This window comes from Plecotus auritus, assembly GCF_963455305.1.
Source record: "Plecotus auritus genome assembly, chromosome: 4".
Taxonomy (NCBI): Eukaryota; Metazoa; Chordata; class Mammalia; order Chiroptera; family Vespertilionidae; genus Plecotus; species Plecotus auritus.
The window spans coordinates 55,571,178-55,587,964 of record NC_137775.1 but is presented as its reverse complement, the minus strand read 5'-3'; the positions used below and the strand labels follow the sequence as shown (position 1 = coordinate 55,587,964).

At 47.2% G+C, this 16,787-nt stretch overlaps 1 protein-coding gene across 5 annotated transcripts in view; it reads left to right on the top strand.

Annotated features, from left to right (window-relative positions):
- ANKRD6 (ankyrin repeat domain 6) overlaps positions 1–16,787 on the top strand; it is a 146,857-nt gene that overhangs the window by 118,695 nt on the left and 11,375 nt on the right. For 3 of the 5 annotated variants that reach the window (XM_080664934.1, XM_080664932.1, XM_080664933.1), the window contains exons 4-9: positions 2,988–3,086; positions 4,923–5,021; positions 9,082–9,180; positions 10,547–10,645; positions 12,507–12,605; positions 13,795–13,872. In XM_080664934.1, the coding sequence (XP_080521060.1) occupies positions 2,988–3,086; positions 4,923–5,021; positions 9,082–9,180; positions 10,547–10,645; positions 12,507–12,605; positions 13,795–13,872 (573 nt within the window). The remainder of the gene's footprint in view (positions 1–2,987; positions 3,087–4,922; positions 5,022–9,081; positions 9,181–10,546; positions 10,646–12,506; positions 12,606–13,794; positions 13,873–16,787) is intronic. The other 2 variants (XM_080664935.1, XM_080664936.1) reach the window with 2 other exon arrangements.

The following is a 16,787-nucleotide window of genomic DNA, read 5'->3' as shown; positions in this document are numbered from 1 at the left end:
GGTTGAGGACAGTTTGTGTTCTCACTGCAGCCTCATACTGTTGTTAGATCTCTTTAGTCTATTTTTCTTTTAATGTATTTTTATTGATTTCAGAGAGGAAGGGAAAGGATGAGAGAGAGAGAACCATCAGTGATGAGAGTCATTGATAGGCCGCCTCCTGCAAGCCCCACAATGGGGATCCAGCCCACAACCTGGGCATGTGCCCTGACTGGGAATGGAACCATGATCTCCTGGTTCATCGGTCAATGCTCAACCACTGAGCCACGCTGGCTGGGCAGATCTCTTTGAGTCTTGATAATCCATCTAGAAATTGATTCCTAAGGGCTGAACTAAAAGTTAGATTTTAGCTTCTCGCACTTTCACAAAGGAAAGCGATCTTGAGGGATATACACAGTAGATTCATGTTAAAAGAAAGTAATAAATAATGGTTACATTCTGGCTCCAAAGCTGCTTCAATTCATGATTTAGTGGCAGCTTGTGAAACACGATAAAACATTTGACCGAAAGCAATGCATAGGGTAGACTGTTCCCTAATCAGCAGAGGCCCTTTGGCAGGAGAGGCTGATGCCACCCGTGTCCAGGGCTTATTGCTCACACTTTATGCACAGCATGAGCGGAGTGGTTAAGTTTTGTTCTGTGAAAGGTGGTTCTGGTGGGTCCAAGGAGTGTTCATTAAAGGGCCTGCAGTTTGTGGGAATATTAAAAGGCCTCCAATCATGACCAGTCTGGCCAAGTCAGTATTTACACTGAAAGAGGGAGCTTCAACCTCACCTTTCTCACTGAGAACAGAGTGCCAGAGCAGATCAGTATTAACAAATTGCACTTGAGGTCCATTTTGTGCAAATCCATCACCGTTCTGATAGGGAAATGGGCAGTTTTAGAAATTCTTATAGAAACTTAAAAAGGTTAAGACACGGGCAGTTTTTCCTATGATCACTTGTCTGAACATTAAGTACATGTCATCTGGAAACACTTCTTACAATGTCTGAAGTGGATGTGAAATGGCTTGTCACACCTGCAGCTGCTGACCCACTGGCCGTGGTCTTCTTTTGCCTGCATGTCCCAAAGACAGGGTCCTCTCTGAGCAAGGGGCCTGGGAAGGTGGGGAGAACCAAGTCTACACGTAATCTATAATGGGAATAATAGCATAGGGTGCTGAGGGCAGGGATCTGCGGACAGTGGATGAAGCCCTGGTAACAGGGCTCGATGTCTTGACCGACACTGCGGAAATCTCCCCCAAGTTCTACGAATGAACAGTGAGAAAGGATTCTGCCACACAGTCCATTACTGATATATTGTTACAGCTCAGACTTTTAATCAATAGCTGGTTTTCCTGGCACTAAAAATTAAATGTTGAGTACAAAAAGTTGGAAGGTATTAAAAAGTATAAGGAAGAAAATAAAAATCACTTCTCGTGGATTTCTAAGGGGTGGATTTTTAATCTTAAGAAAGTGAATTTGAGTTTTAAATAGCATTAAGTGCTTTTTTACTGTGATAGGATATACATAACATAAAATTTACCATTTAAACCATACAGCTCAGTGGCATTAAGTACATCTACAATGTTGTGCAACCATCACCATCATCCATCTCCAGAACATTTTTTCCAATTAAGTGCTTTTAAAGTGTATTGTTTTTAAATTCCAGGGAGTTTAGTAAGTAAAACCAGAATTTCATTAGGGTTATTTATAGGTAACAGTGCATTCCTCTTTGAAAAATCTTCCGGTTTTCTGTTTTATAATCGTCTCCCTTTCCTCTCTCGGGCTAAGGGCCAGGGATGCCGCAGGGTATGTAATTGCCCCTCTGGTTCTCCACTAGGAAACTTCATTTATGCAAAACTCTTTCCACCAAATCACAGAACCCAATGGAAGGGAGGGGCCTTGAGGATCAGCCACCCCTCCTTTTACCAGTGAAGGAACATTTTCACACTGATCACTCACCTCCCCTGTGGACCTGGACCCCAGATTGGACTCCATTCGTCTCAGCTTGACTTGCTGAGTGCTTGTCAGAGCTCAGATGTGCTCTTAGGACGCTTCTGAACTCTCCCTTATTACAGTCTTGACTGTCTTTCCTCTAAGACAGGGGTGGGCAAACTTTTTCACTCGAGGGCCACAATGGGTTCTTAAACTGGACCAGAGGGCCGGAACAAAAGCATGGATGGAGTGTTTGTGTGAACTAATATAAATTCAAAGTAAAGGAGCAGAGGGGAGAGCAAGAGAACCGGATAGAACAGCCGGATCCGGCCCGCGGGCCATAGTTTGCCCACGGCTGCTCTAAGAGCATATATTCCTTTTCTCAGCTGCAATTAGAAAGAGTCAAGTTCCCTTTGGTGCCCTGATAGAGAAAGGGAAGGTCTGCAATTTCAGGAATCTGATCACAGAGAAAGGGGTCACATACAGCGTAAATCAGTGAGGGTGTTGTCATGAAAGATCAGAAGAGGCTTGGTAGAGAGGTGCAGCGATGGCTTGGCATTCCTGGAATCCTGCGATGACACAGCATAAACCCCGCCATTGCTCGTGGCCCATACAAGTCAGTCAACAAATACACACCCACCATCAAATCATGAGTGCTGCTAACTGACATGGCAGGATGGCAATTCCTCTGAAAGCAGGGAGCTAGAGGATTCAGCAGGGAGTAAAAATTCCCGGCATTGCTGCCCTAATTGCATAGCACACACAGCCGTGCTCTCAGACCCACTCTTCACAGGTGTGACCGCTACAGCCCAGCGGAACACTGCCATACCCCGGGACAGCAGGTGAGGGCTTGACCTTCATTCTGAGGTTAGCTCTGCAGCCAAAGACTGTTCTGCAGTTGGCTTAGTGTCCCCACTGAACAGAATTGCTCCGCCTGCCGTGTGTTGTCTACTAACCAGACTTGCCCTTGGTGGTAACCAGTTTGCTTTGTGTGGGAGGCGCCCTGTGTCGGAGGGAGTGGAGTGGGTGGCTGGGAGAGCTGACCCCTGTTCCTGCCTCCATGTCATCCTGCAGGGGGATCAGACCGCCTTGCACCGTGCGGCCGTGGTGGGGAACACTGAGGTCATCTCGGCGCTCACCCAGGAGGGCTGTGCCCTGGACCGACAAGACAAGGTGAAGCGGGATGTGCCAGCCTGAGGACCCACATGCAAGATGTTATCATTCCTGAGTCTTATCACTCATGATTTAATATGATGAAACCAGCCCAAATGTACTTAGAAAGAATATCTGATATTCCAGTAAATTTAAAAAATTTTTTAATTTGTTATTTATTTTTAAAAAATATTTTTTATTGATTTTTAGGGAGAGAGCAAGGGAGAGGAGGGGAGGGAGAAACATTGATGTGAGAGCGAAACATTAGTTGGCTGCCTCCTACACACCCCACACCAGGGATCGAGGCAGCATCCTGGGCCTGTGTCCTGACCAGGAATCAGACCAACAACCTTTTGGTGCTTCGGACAATGCCCAGCCAACTGAGCAACACTGGCCAAGGCTGAATTTTTTTTAACATCTTCCCCCTGTTCTATGGGAGCAGTGGGCAACCACATAAACATAAATCGTAGTCTCCCCCCCACCCCCAAAAAAGTCTAGAAGTAATGACATGTGGAGGCCTAAATAGGGAAAGGCATGTCCCATGCTTCCCCCACCCCCAACTGTTTTCTTCTTCTTTTTCTTTTTTTTGATAAGTGAGCTTATTAATTTTTAAAACTATATTGGAAGAAAAAAATAATCAAAATAAAATTTTTAATAAATCCCAGTGACATATATTAATACAGTGTTCTTAAATTGCCAAGCAACCTTAAAACATGGAACTTTGCAATTTAGAGCAATTCATCCTGTTTACTTTTTAAACAACTTTTTATTCAAGTGTATATACAGAAAAATGCACAAATATTAAGTGCTCTCCGTGAGTTTCCGCTACCTGAGCGCACCTGCGTGACCCTCAGGTCATGGAGCGGATCATCACCAGCAGCCCGTGCCCCCTTCCAGTCACTTTCCTTTTGCTTCCTGCTTCGTGCAGTCAGTCCCACTGGCCAGGCCACACATCACCACTTCCCTTCCCAGCAGGGCCCACTCCCTGGCCTTCCCCTTGGGAGTGTCCGCAACTTTAGGCCTTGGCTGTTGGTGTGGCTGAAAGTCTAAACCGGACCGTGGACACGACTGGGGAGTGCACCTACACCACCCCCAGCTGACTGCCCCGCGCCCTGGCCTGGAACAGCACGGAGGGTGTTTCTGCCGCTCCTCTCCATGCTTACCCCTCCCCCAGCCCCGCCCTCCATGCCCCACCCCACTCCGTTCATTGCACTAAATATATATATTTTTATAAGTGAAGCAAATGCAAGCTATCTTTAATTGGTTGATTTTTATTTAAAAGCCGCAATGGACACTTATTTATCTTATTGACAAATCACTGTTTGCACAGTGCCTGCTCATTTCTTTGGGGCCCTGATGCTTCTGGATTAAGTTGGGTAAAATTAGAATTTGGGGAAGAAAAAGGAAGGAGTAATCTACCTATCTGGTTCTTGGTCCCTGGAATTAATGAAGCTGGACCTGTATTTGCCTGATCTTTGCAGGATTACCTCTGGGGCCAGGAGCAGAGCAGAGCCCAAGGGGTGATGGAGGTGGAAGGAATGGACATTAGTCCTGGTGTTGCGTTCTGTTCAGTGTGACTGCCTTTCTCAACAGGGGTTCCCGAAGAGACTTAAGCCCCGACGCCTAAGGCATCCATTGTACATCACAAATCTAGAATGCATCTAGAATGGTCCTTGTTATGTACCGTTTCTGGGAGATTGGAGAAACTAGACACTCGCCTCACTTTCTGGGCTCTGTGATTCAGATGAGAAACCCCAGTGGAAAGGCCTGTGGGGTGCCCTGAAAACTCACTCCGATGTATTGACTTTACCGAGGCGAATGAGGCCGTGGTAACATGCTCTCTCTCTTGTTCTTCAGGACGGGAACACGGCCCTGCACGAAGCATCCTGGCACGGGTTCAGCCAGTCAGTCAAGCTGCTCGTTAAAGCAGGAGCCAACGTGCTTGCCAAGAACAAGGTGAGGCCCAGCAGGTGCTAGAACTCATTCACAGGTGAGGATGGCCCGGGTTCCTCCTCCCAGAGCAGAGAGCGCTCTGAGCACGGAACCGGCGGGGAAGTGGAAGCCTGAAGCCCCTTGGAGAGCAGAGCCTGCCTGGTGAGCTGCCTGGTGAGCGAGAGGATCCCCTGCGGCCTGTGGCTTCCTTTGAACTCCCCTGGTCCTCACTGCTTTGCCACTGGTTTATTCCCTGCGGTTGTCCTCATGAAGGCAGGAGAGGACAACAGCATTCTCCATCCTCTTTTCCTCGGTCTCCCCTCTCCAGTCACTCACCACGTCTCCCCGTTTTCACTCCATCCCTCCTTCCATGCTCATGACTGATGTGTCCCTGGATTTCAGAGGCCTCCCAGCAGCCTTATCAGCTGGCCTAGTCCCTTCTGCCTGCTGCCCAGAAACCCTGGGGGAAAGCTCCGCAGCCGGATGCTGTCTCGGGCCTCCCCAGAGTGGCCTCCGCTCACATGTGGAGCCTCTTCCCTGTGCCTTTCCCTGCATGTGCTTCCTGTGCGCTCAGCTTGGCTCACTGTCCCCTCTGGTGGTCCACGCCCATTGGGGTAGCCTACTCCTCCTCTCTGCCTGTAGACCCCCACCCCTTCCCCAGGTCAGGTTCTCCACCCCCGAAGGAAGATCATGGGGCTGTTTAGGCACTGCACACAGCGCCGTGCTGTCATTACTGGTTAAATGTTTTTCATGGCTCCCCCTTGGGTCAGAAGCTTGGGGGAAAGCAGCAAGCCATGTGCCGTCATATCTCCAGTAATGCCCGGCTCGCTGCCTGGCAGGCAGGTGGCTGCTCCCTTTCCCCAAACTGGTACAGGGTCTGAAACGTGAATTAGTGAGTTTATACCAGCTCTGAGAAGTAGGTGGTTTCCAGCTCATGGATAAGGAAGCGTGAGGGGGAGCCAGTACATCCTGGACTGAAACATGTGATTCGTTTGTGAGTCAGTTAGGGCCGTAGCCTAGCCCGGGTCTGTCTGCTCTGCCCACTGCCGCCTGTCCTAGCTATTGTGGAAAGCCGCGAGGTCTCGCTCCAGGTAACACAGCAGAGACTATTGGAAGCACAGGTGAGGGGGCCATTCCAAAAGAGGGACTTGTACGTTCTGCACCAGCCACAGCCTCTGGGGAAACCTCTAGAAAGGCTCTTCTCCCCCCAGCTTTATTGAGGTATAACTGACAAGTAAACTTTAACATATTTAAAGTGTATACGTTGTGAAAGGATTCCTCCCATTAGGTTTATTAACACATCCATCACTTCACATATTTACATTTGTTTGTTTGTTTAGTGAGAACACTTAGATTCTACTCTTAGTAAATTTCAATTATACAATACAGTGTTATCAGGTATAGTCACCATGCTGTACCTTAGATCCTCAGTCCTTGTTTATCTTATAACTAAAAGTTTGTTCCCTTTTACCAACGTCGTCCTATTCCCCCTGCTCCTGGCCACCACTTTTCTACTCTTGGTTTCTCTGAGTTAGACGTTTTCTTTTTTATTTAATTAATTAATTTATTTTTAAATATACTTTATTGATTTTTTTACAGAGAGGAAGGGAGAGACATAGTTAGAAACATCGATGAGAGAGAAACATCGATTACCCGCCTCCTGCACACTCCCTAATGGGGATGTGCCTGCAAACAAGGTACATGCCCTTGACCAGACTCAGACCCGGGACCCTTCAGTCTGCAGGCCGATGCTCTTTCCACTGAGCCAAACCAGCTAGGGCTACGTTTTCTTTTTTAAATTCCACATATAGGGATAACCATGCAGTATTTGTCTTTTTCTGCCTTGCTTATTTCACTTAGCATAATGTCCTCTAGTTCATCCACGTTGTCACAAATGCCAGGATTTTTCTTTTTAACGACGGAATCATATTCCATTGCATAAAAAGTGTGCTTCTTACTCCATGAGCTTAGCAGCCCAGTTTGGGGGATCTGTGCTTATTACTTAGAGTATGAAAAATGTCTGTCAGTATGTCTGCCTAGGTCACATTTTTAAATAGTAGGTTTTGAGGTATAATTCATATACAGTGAAGTTCATCTTTCTTAGGTATACTGTCCTATGAATTTGGATAAATGTATACAGTTGTGTAACCACCACCACAATCAAGGTAGAGAATCGCCCCCCAAAAGTTCCTTTGTGCCCTTTAGTGACAGTCCCCCACTCACCCACCCCCTCCCAGCCCCTGGCTACCACCAATTTGCTTGCCTTTCCCCGAAGGTGATCTAAATGGAATCCTTTTGTGTCTGGCTTTTTTCACTTAGCGCAATGTTTTTAAGACTCTAGCGTGTTGTAACATGAGTGATTAGTTCATTCGTTTTGATTGCTGAGTAATATTCCATTGCATGAATGTACCATATTTTGTTTATGCTTACCCATGGTTTTTCATTTTCTTGATCTAAATGCTTTTCAGCATAACTGATATTTTCTTACTGGCAAAATAAATGTTGGTCTGATATATTTCTAGCACCACCAGATTCTTTTATTTCACTCATTTGTTCAACACATTTAATGACTCTCAGGAAGCCAGCGATGTGGAGACAACCTACGTGGGCAATGGGAATCATGTCAAGCCAAGCACTGAGCCCCTTTGTGTGAAATGGAGTCTTTAAAATGTGGGCAGAGCCATCGTGTTTGAGACCTAAGCCAGCAATGTTTCTCTACCTGGCTGCACTTTAAACTCTCCTGGGAAGCCTTAAACAAAAAAAGGGGGGAAAGAAAAAACAACCACAAAAAATAAAAAAATGAATCTAGCCTGATGGCAGGGCCTGGGTGACCAGCTGTCCCTGTTTGCCCTGGCCTGAGGGGTTTCCCAGAATGCTTGGCTTTCAGTGCTAACACCTGAGCAGCCAGGCTCCACCTCCAGGCTGAGTAAACCAGAGTCCCTAGAAGGGCTGCAGCTGTGCAGCATTTTTTGCAGGCTGCCCAGGTGATTCATATGGGCAGAAAGCCATTGCGCTCACTAAAACCTCAGGCTTTCCCTCCTCCTGGAGGCACAGTGAGGAAGAAAGTCCTACCTGGGCCGGTTAGAGGGAAGGTTAGGAGAGGGAAGGTAAGTGAACTGGCAGCAGACAGTTTTCCTCTATTATAACTCATTTCTCTTTTCAAAAGGTAAGGAAATAACATTCTTGAGTATGGGCAGACAGTGCACTGTGGTCTAGGAGGAGTGAACTAGGTGAGGGAAGAGCCCTCAACAGGCAGGGTAATAGCCTAGAGCCCACACAGCTGCAGTACCGACCCCGCTTGTAAGCTCGGCAGGACAAACCCTATGTCTTTCGTCTCCTGAGAGCTCCAAGACTCGCTCAGACCAACCCCAAAGCTCTCCTCATGCTGCCTGCTTATTTGGTTTCTTTTCTAGGGGGTAGCAGCAGCCTTACAGGCCCTTCCCCCATAGTCTCACAGAGTTGTTTGTGAATTCTTTCTACAGGGTTGCTGTGGGCATTATTCTGACCTGCACTGTCATTGTGATGTGGCATGTTGAAGGTAGAGGGTCCCTATCTGTAAGCTAAGTGACAGGCGCAATTGTGTTGCCTGTTATGTGGGGATCTTTTTCATAGTTCGAATTTTGTTTCAAGAAAAATACGAGAATGGACGATTTGAAAAAGGCTACAGTATAATCTTAGGTACCTTTAGCCTGCATGCACATAGGAGGTGGCCTGTTTTGCCACCATTAAGGAAATCCCCTCCTGAGTCCACCCTCACAGCCTCAGCATCACAGGGTCACGCTGCATTTTACAGGTAAGGAATTCAAGGCTGAGAGTAGAAGAGCCTTGACCGGTGCCTGTCAACCTCTAAGTGGCAGAGCCAGGCCTTGGAACCAGGTTTTATGACAGAGGTGACTCTCTGCCTGTTTGGATTCCTAATTAAATGTTCTTGCCACTGAAACCCCTTCCGGGTCTGCCCCTTAGGAAGCAGCGGATGTGAGCTTTGACTTTGCTTCTGTATCGCCCCTCTGTAAGGTCTGCTCCGTGCGGGGCTGCGGAGCGCCGAGTTGCTAACGTGTCCTCCCTTCTCTTGCCTCTCTCCAAGGCGGGGAACACGGCCCTGCACCTGGCCTGCCAGAACAGCCACTCGCAGAGCACGCGCGTCCTCCTGCTGGGCGGGTCCCGCGCCGACCTCAAAAATAACGTGGGTGAACACCACCGGCTTCTATCATACTCTCTTGTGTCATCTTAGAAAATAACCCTGAAAGCATATTTGAGTGTTAACATCTAGAAAATAAAAAATGAAAAGTGTTTGGGGACTATCTATAAAGTATTTATCTGTTTGGGAATTTCCTAAAGGTCATTCATTTAGGAGCATGAGAGGAGGAATCGAGAGACTTGGAAACACTGCTTTTTTTCCCCATCCTTTTCACCTCACTCCTCAACCTCGATTTGTTTTATCATTTCCTATAGTGTGTGCTGGTGAATGAATCTAGGAAACCTCTAAGTGTCTTAAGAAGGTCTCTGCCCACAGTGTGTACTGGTAGCAAATACTGAATGATGTGTGCAGGGGAGTTTCCTGATGCTTCATGCCCCGCGTCCCAGTGAGAGGCATCCTTGGAATGAGCTGATGGTCCATAGTCTGAGAAGATGCCGACCTGAGAGGTCACATGGTGTCCCTCTCTCCACAAGGAGCTGCCTTTCCTTTCTGAGTCCCAGGCCCCAGCCACGCGATGGGGAACCTGACTGCGGCATCTCTTTAAGAAATGGCCTTAGCTGGGGCAGACTCCTCTAAGGTGATTCTCAGAATGCCCTGAACCTCGGCTTTGAGCTTGGCTCCTTCTTAAACTGGGGAGAAAGCTTCACTGAATGGTCACCATCGCTAGACAGAAACGTGAGGAGAATGCCGCAGACTATCACGGCTTTGTCTCCAGTTTCGTTGTCTTGGGGGGCAGTTTGGCCTGTGACCACTAAGGAAAACCCTGACCCTGAGTCTTTCTGGCTCCCCGCTTTATGCCCTGTGTCAGCTCCCCAGACTGCTGCTCCATGTGGGATATTGGGGTCCGACTAAAATGGGATGGCCCTTGAATTTTTTAGAATACATGTGATCTTTTAATCCAGCCACTTGCCCTGCTGCCCTGTCCTTAGAGCCCTGACAGAGCTAAGAAGGGGAAGGCTTGTTCCCAAAGCAGCGCTCGTGGTCTGTCTTCAGTGCATTCCTGAGTCTGGGTTGTAGGAGAGGGTGGGGTCAGTGGATTCTTATCAGGTGCTGGGTGAGCAGAACCTGTCTTGGCTATTGAGGAGGTCTCCTGGGGAGAAAGCATCCAGCGTCAAACCTGAAAGCAGAGACACTGCATGGAGGAAGACCAGCAGGGCTGCAGACAGCAGCCAAGGGCTGGGAGTCCCGGAGTGGAGCATTCATGGGTGAAAGAGACGCTCATCACTCAGGCCGACGCCCTCTAAAGAATATATGCTAGTCTGCCAGCTTTTAAATGCTCTTTCCTTTTTACTTTCTCTGTCTTGTTTTGTAACTGCTCAGACTGTGCTTAGAGTATGATTTCTGTCCGCAGGCAGGCGACACCTGTTTGCACGTTGCCGCGCGCTATAATCACTTGTCCATCATTAAGCTCCTCCTCAGTGCTTTCTGTTCTGTCCATGAAAAGAACCAGGTCAGTGCATGTGCCCTCCCCATGGCTGCCCGGCCCCCTTCCCACAAGGCTAACTGACAGGTGTATGAGCCCAGACGGGCGCAGAGGCTGCTGGGAGCCTCTCTCTGCCTGGGACTCGGCCGGTGCTGGCCTTCGCACCGGAGTTCCACGGAGTTCTGGTGGCCCTGGTTTATCTGCCTCCTTATCATCCCAGTGCACACCACCACATTTGCATATGAACATCTTCTGGAGATCCCGGGGTGGGCTTTTGTTTTTAATGTGATTTTACAAAGGAAACTGGCAAGAATGTGGCTTAGTCAACAAGCAAGGGAAAGGCATCTGTTCCTTGCACTGCCACTTGATTGAGCTGCTGGAGTTGCTGTTTCCTGTGAAATTGGGTACATGACCTATCTCTGTGCCATACAAGGGGGTTTTGAAATAAAGCTGTGATTATTACAGTGTTCGCAGAAATGTGCTTGACTTTCAGTAGTTATTTAGATTTTTTTTTAAAACGTTGTCCTGATATTTATTGATACCTGAGCAATGCATTGTTTGGCTACATATCTGAAATTTAAAACATAGATGGCTATTCAGATTAAATATACCCAGTTATGGTGGCTTCTAACCCTGGCTGCGCATAAGAATCAACAGGAATTAAAAATACCAATGCTGAATCCCACCCCAGCTTAAATGTCCGGAATATCCAGGTAATGGGATTTTTAAAGAGCTCCTGGCCTGAGTGTGCGGGTAGAATTGAGACCACTGACCCAGCTCAATAGCTAAGTCATCATTCTACAGCCTCCCAGGGGATTCCAGTTCATGAGATTACCCTACACAGCCCCCACTAACCAGTGCTTCTCCACGTGGTGCATGCTTCAGTCACCCTGGAGCTTTGAAAATCACCATGCCCAACCCCCTCCTCCAGACCTTCCACCAGGATGTCCGGGGTGGGACCCAGGCATCAGTCGTTTTTAAAGCTCCCCACCTGATTCCAGTGTGCAGCCAAGCTTGGAAACCACTGCCACACAGCTCCCCACCCCCAACACACAGCTAAGTGACTCAGCAGTGAGATAAGTCCCCCGGCACACACTGGGGAAGAAGGCCACAGGGATGACCGAATTTTCATGCTGTCAGGAGAAAAGTATCAGAGTGCTTTCCCTGATCACCTGATGGTGGAGAATGAATCATTCTACTTCTCCTACATTTGACTGGCTTATTTATATTATTCTGTCTGGAGTTTAAAAAAAAAAAAAAAAAAAAGCCAGCATCTGCATTTGGAATTGACTCACCACGCTGCATTTGTCCAAATCCTCCTTTCATAGTTGATTGTCTGAAAATATTTTTTTCTTTTGTAAAGAAAATATGAACCTATTGGCTATGTGGTGAGAAGTTGGAAACAGCCGGTGTTCAGTGAACATGGGTTCTCAGCAAAGAACACCGTGAGCCTGCAAGTGATTCCCAGTGGCCCCGCACATCCTCATTCTAGCACTCAGAAACCAAGGGTTCTCTGCTCTCCTCTCCCCTGCCTGGGCAGTGGGACATGGCCCAGAGCTCCGGGATGGCCTGCCTGCCGGCCCCTGGCTACCTGCCATCCTGCCTTGGTGCAGGATCCAGGTCTGACCATTCTCAACAACCCAGCCCAGCATTACTTTACCTGTGTTTCTGGCATCTCCAGTCAAAAAGAAATGTGATTATTGTGCAAAGCTCATTTAGTTCTACGAACTTTAGAGAGAACCACATAACACTTGAGCGAAGGGCCCCCTTCTCAGTCAAATCTTAGATTGACTTTGAAAAGCCACCCGCAGGGCATGGGATGAAAAGCTGGAGGGCTGTGGGCCGTGATCAGATGGGGTTTAGCAGATTTTCTTCTGATTAATTTCAGGCTGGAGACACAGCACTTCATGTTGCTGCTTCCCTAAATCATAAGAAGGTGGTTAGAATCTTACTGGAAGCTGGAGCAGATGTGACCATTGTTAATAATGTGAGTCGAGTTGCAGCAATGGTTTCTAAAGCCCTTTCCACCCCTTTGCAGAGTGGGCATGTTGTTGCTACCTCACCTCCTACAGACTCCGAGGGCACATAGCCTCGCCAGCTTCACTCTGGAAGAATGTAGGGTTCTAAAAGCCGTAACCCCTGGGGCCCTCGGGTGGACTTGGGAGACCTTGTCAGCTAAGCTCAAGCTGACAAGCCCTGAGGACTCATCTTTAGATTCATGGCTGAAGTGAGCACACCCTGGTGTGAAAAGGTCAGGGATGTGTAAAACTGTTTACAGGTGTGGTCCTCAAGAAAATGGCCATATGGTCATCAGATTAATCATCCTCACAACTTCTAACTCCTTTTTCTCCAAAGTCGCCTTATCTCCTCCTTTCTCTCTCAGTATCTCCCTCCCTCTGCCCTTCCTCTACCACCCTCCTCTTCCTCTCTCCCAGCTCCTGTAGCAGCCACCAGCTCAGGTGCCTGTTTTCCAGGCTGCTGTGTGGTCTGTGCCCTCCTGAATCAGACTCGAGGGGCCAGAACAGTTGTGTGAGTGTCTGGAAATCAAGGGGGGTGAAGCTGGTGAAGGCTCCTGTGGGTAGTTTCCCCTTCATCCTCACAGTTCTGGTACCTATGGGCGGTACCTTATGGTACCTCTCCCATGATGCCTTGAACACCTTCCCCATCCTTCGAATCCCACTGTTTTCAACTCTTGGTGTTTGGCTTACCCTCCCTGGAGCCTCCATTATGGCCAGAGCTTCCTCATTTGTTTTCACAATCCAGTTCCTGAGACTCTGGCTGGGCCGTCACCTGCCCGTCCAGGTGTCTTCTTTCCTGTTCTCCAGGGAAATGTCATTGCTTGGCTGGATTTCATGATCCTTTGAGTTTCCTCAACTGAAATCTTCCACCTTGGCCCTGTCTGCTTTTCACCTTCCGAAAGCATTCCGAGGCGGGCAGTGCCCCTGACCTTTGCCTCCTGGAGCACTTACTGCCCATTCGGTCAGCGCTGACCCTCTCTTGCTGCGGCCTCAGGTGGAACTCGGTTCCCTTGTTGGGAGGAGGCTCAAGAGCAGGGCCACGTTGTACGTGTGTTTCGGTCTGGTGTGACTGAGTGCAGGGTTGCTGTCCCAGGTGGGCTACATGTGTGTGGGGTTGGTGGCCAGTGCTCACTTGTCCTTTCCTGTGCCCTTCCTCAGGCAGGCCAGACCCCACTGGAGGCCGCCCGCTACCACAATAATCCGGAAGTTGCTCTTCTCCTCACTAAAGCTCCCCAGGTAGGACTTGCTGCATTTTCTGCTGTATGGATTATGTGGGGCTACAAAGTCATTGGAAGTCTCTGGTTGCAATGTACTGAAGCCAATTCAAACTGACTTAAACAGGGAACCCATGGGCTTACTAACCAGGCAGTGGGAAACGTGGGGACCCCAGTGGGCCTCCAGGATAACCAGCACCAGGACTTCGGCCCAGCAGGCTGTTCTTCATGGATGGGCATGATTTTGTAACCACCAGCTTCCTGGATTATAACTACCTGGGTACTCAACCAGGAAAAAGTTCCAGTTTAAAACATTGCCAAGAGCTTGGGGCAAGTGCCCCGAGCAAGTGTGGCAGGGTCTTTACTAGTAAGAAGATGGCACATCCATTGGACCATGTGGTCAAGGGGCATTTCTAGAGATAAGTGGGAGGAGGGGCCCATTCTGAGCAGACAAAGCAGTAAATGTCTACTAAGAGGCAGTTAAGTACGGTATCATTTTCTTTCCTTTTTATTGAAGAGTGGTATTTTGGTAATCAGTCAATTAAAAAAAAAAAAGATGACATATCATTTGAGTTGAGGTTGAAGTGATCTAAGTAATAAAGAAATTTTATAGTGATAATTTATAAGCTAGTCATAATTTCAGCACCCCAAAATAACTTTTGTTTCTTCATATCACCTTCCACTGACACGTAATTTTTACATAATTGTGCCTACAATGTATGCACCTTTTCTAGTGTGCCCTTTATTCTAACTGTAATGGGAAAATGCTCTGCAGTCATCACACTTATTCATCTTAATGGAGGTACAGTATTATTTTTTATTGCTGTCTGTATTTTGTTAAACCATTTCCTTAACTTAGGTTATTTCCCAATTGGAGCTATTCTGTGTTACAGTATAGTAAACACTGGTTTGCTTTCCACCTCATTCTGACTACTGTTGCAAGAAGATAAGTGTCAGGGAGCCGAGGAGGACCTGGACACCAGCCTGCTGCATCGTGGCTCAATCCCAGCCAGCCCAGGGTTCTGCACGGCCCTTGTTGCATTTAAGTTTTAAAAACATGCCTGATAGAAGCAGTTTCTGGAAGTGGATAATATTTTTGTCTTTTGCAATGTTGATCACCCTCTTGTGTGTGGAGTTAGTCCTTCTCAGTGGTCCCTGGAAGTGCACAGAGCTCCTGGAAGGTGCAAGTCAGTGCTCCTTGGGAAAAGGCTCCACTTCTCTCTAGTTATTTACAAAGAACTCATCAGTGGAATCAGTTCATGAACCATGGATTGATTCCACTGACTAAGAAGCACAAGGTGCTACGTAAGTATCAGAATTCATCACAATTATCTGCATTTCCGTGTTTGGCAATTTGATGGACAACCAGCGTGTGCTCAGCCACCTGAAGCTCATCAAGTATTGTGGGTGGATGATCCCAGGCACACAGAGACTGATGGGCCTTTGACCCATCTGTTCTTCCAGAGCCCAAGGATCTTCATTCACAGGGAAGCGTTACCACAGTTTTCCTGTGCAGTTCTCCTTCAGTGTTTCCATTTAAAAACTACTCACGTGTCCAGTCGGCGTGGCTCAGTGGTTGAGTGTTGTCCTATGAACCAGGAGGTCACGGTTTGATTCCCGGTCAGGGCACATGCCCAGGTTGTAGGCTCGATCCCCAGTGTGAGGCGTGCAGGAGGCAGCCAATCAATGTTTCTTCTCATCGTTGATGTTTCTACCTCTCTCCCTCTCTTTTCCTCTCTGAAATCAATAAAAATATATTTTAAAAACAAACAAAAAATGACTTAAGCAAGTTTTTCCATGCCCACAATGAATAGCAAATAGGATGACATTTTATGAAAGTTTATTTTATATAATTGTACATGCTAAACCCTATTCTCAACGCAAAGAAGGAACTTCGGAATATGCATAAAATTATATGCCTGCTGTTCTGTTGTTACAGAAATAGCCTTACTGTTTGTTTTGTCTGAAATAAGAAATCCCTTTGCCTTGGTGCCTTAGTCGGCCGTGGATTTTGATGGTTCACGGCAGAACCAAGGATGTTTCTTTCCAAGGCTTTAGAGCAATATTCGCTGATTTCTGGGAATTGGGAAAGATTGATGATGTTTCATTTGGTGGTTATATGATTGTTCACTGGCTGGTAACATGGTCTATGGAAGGAATTTTTCTGGTGATTATTTTTAGCTTGGGTGACTTCTGAGTGTCACTTCTCATTTTTTATTGACATGGTTCAATAGTGCTTCTGAAAGTGAACTTCAGGCAGAACCTGGTACTGTATCCTGTTGTAAGTGTCCATAAATGAGTCGCTTCCTTTTATCAGACTCGACTTTTAATAAGTCTAAACTTAGCTTTGGAAAAGGCTCAGGACAGTGGTTCTCAGGCTTTTGGTTTAAGGACCCTTTTAAAATATTTTGGAGGTGACAAGGAGCTTTGTTTATGTGAATTTTATTCATCAGTAGTTTATCATAATTCAAATTAAACTTGAGAAATAGTAAAGATGTTTATTAATTTACAAATTAGAAATCCATTTTGTGTTCATAGAAATAGCATTATCTTGTGAAAAAAAAATACCTTTCAGAACAAAAATTGAGCAGCCTTGTCTTACATTTGTGCAGATCTCCCTACTGTCCATCTTACTTACTAGTAGAGGTAGCAGGGTTCATTGATTTCTGCCTGCTGTCTGTCCCATTCCCGCGTATGCAGCCCCTGGTAAGTGCCCCTGTGCACTCAGGAGAGAGCGAGAGTGAAAAGGGCCCACATCATCTTCATATTAAAGTCTTAATCTCATGACCCAGGGGTCCCTAGGCTTTCAGAACTGCTGGCTCAGGCGGTGAGAAGAGGGTTTAAAAATCGGGTTTATCTGCAGGCAGATATTGTCAGGGGTTTTCCCTTTATGTGATATCCACTGCCCATAAAGGTTCTTTTTGTTGTAAGGGTGTC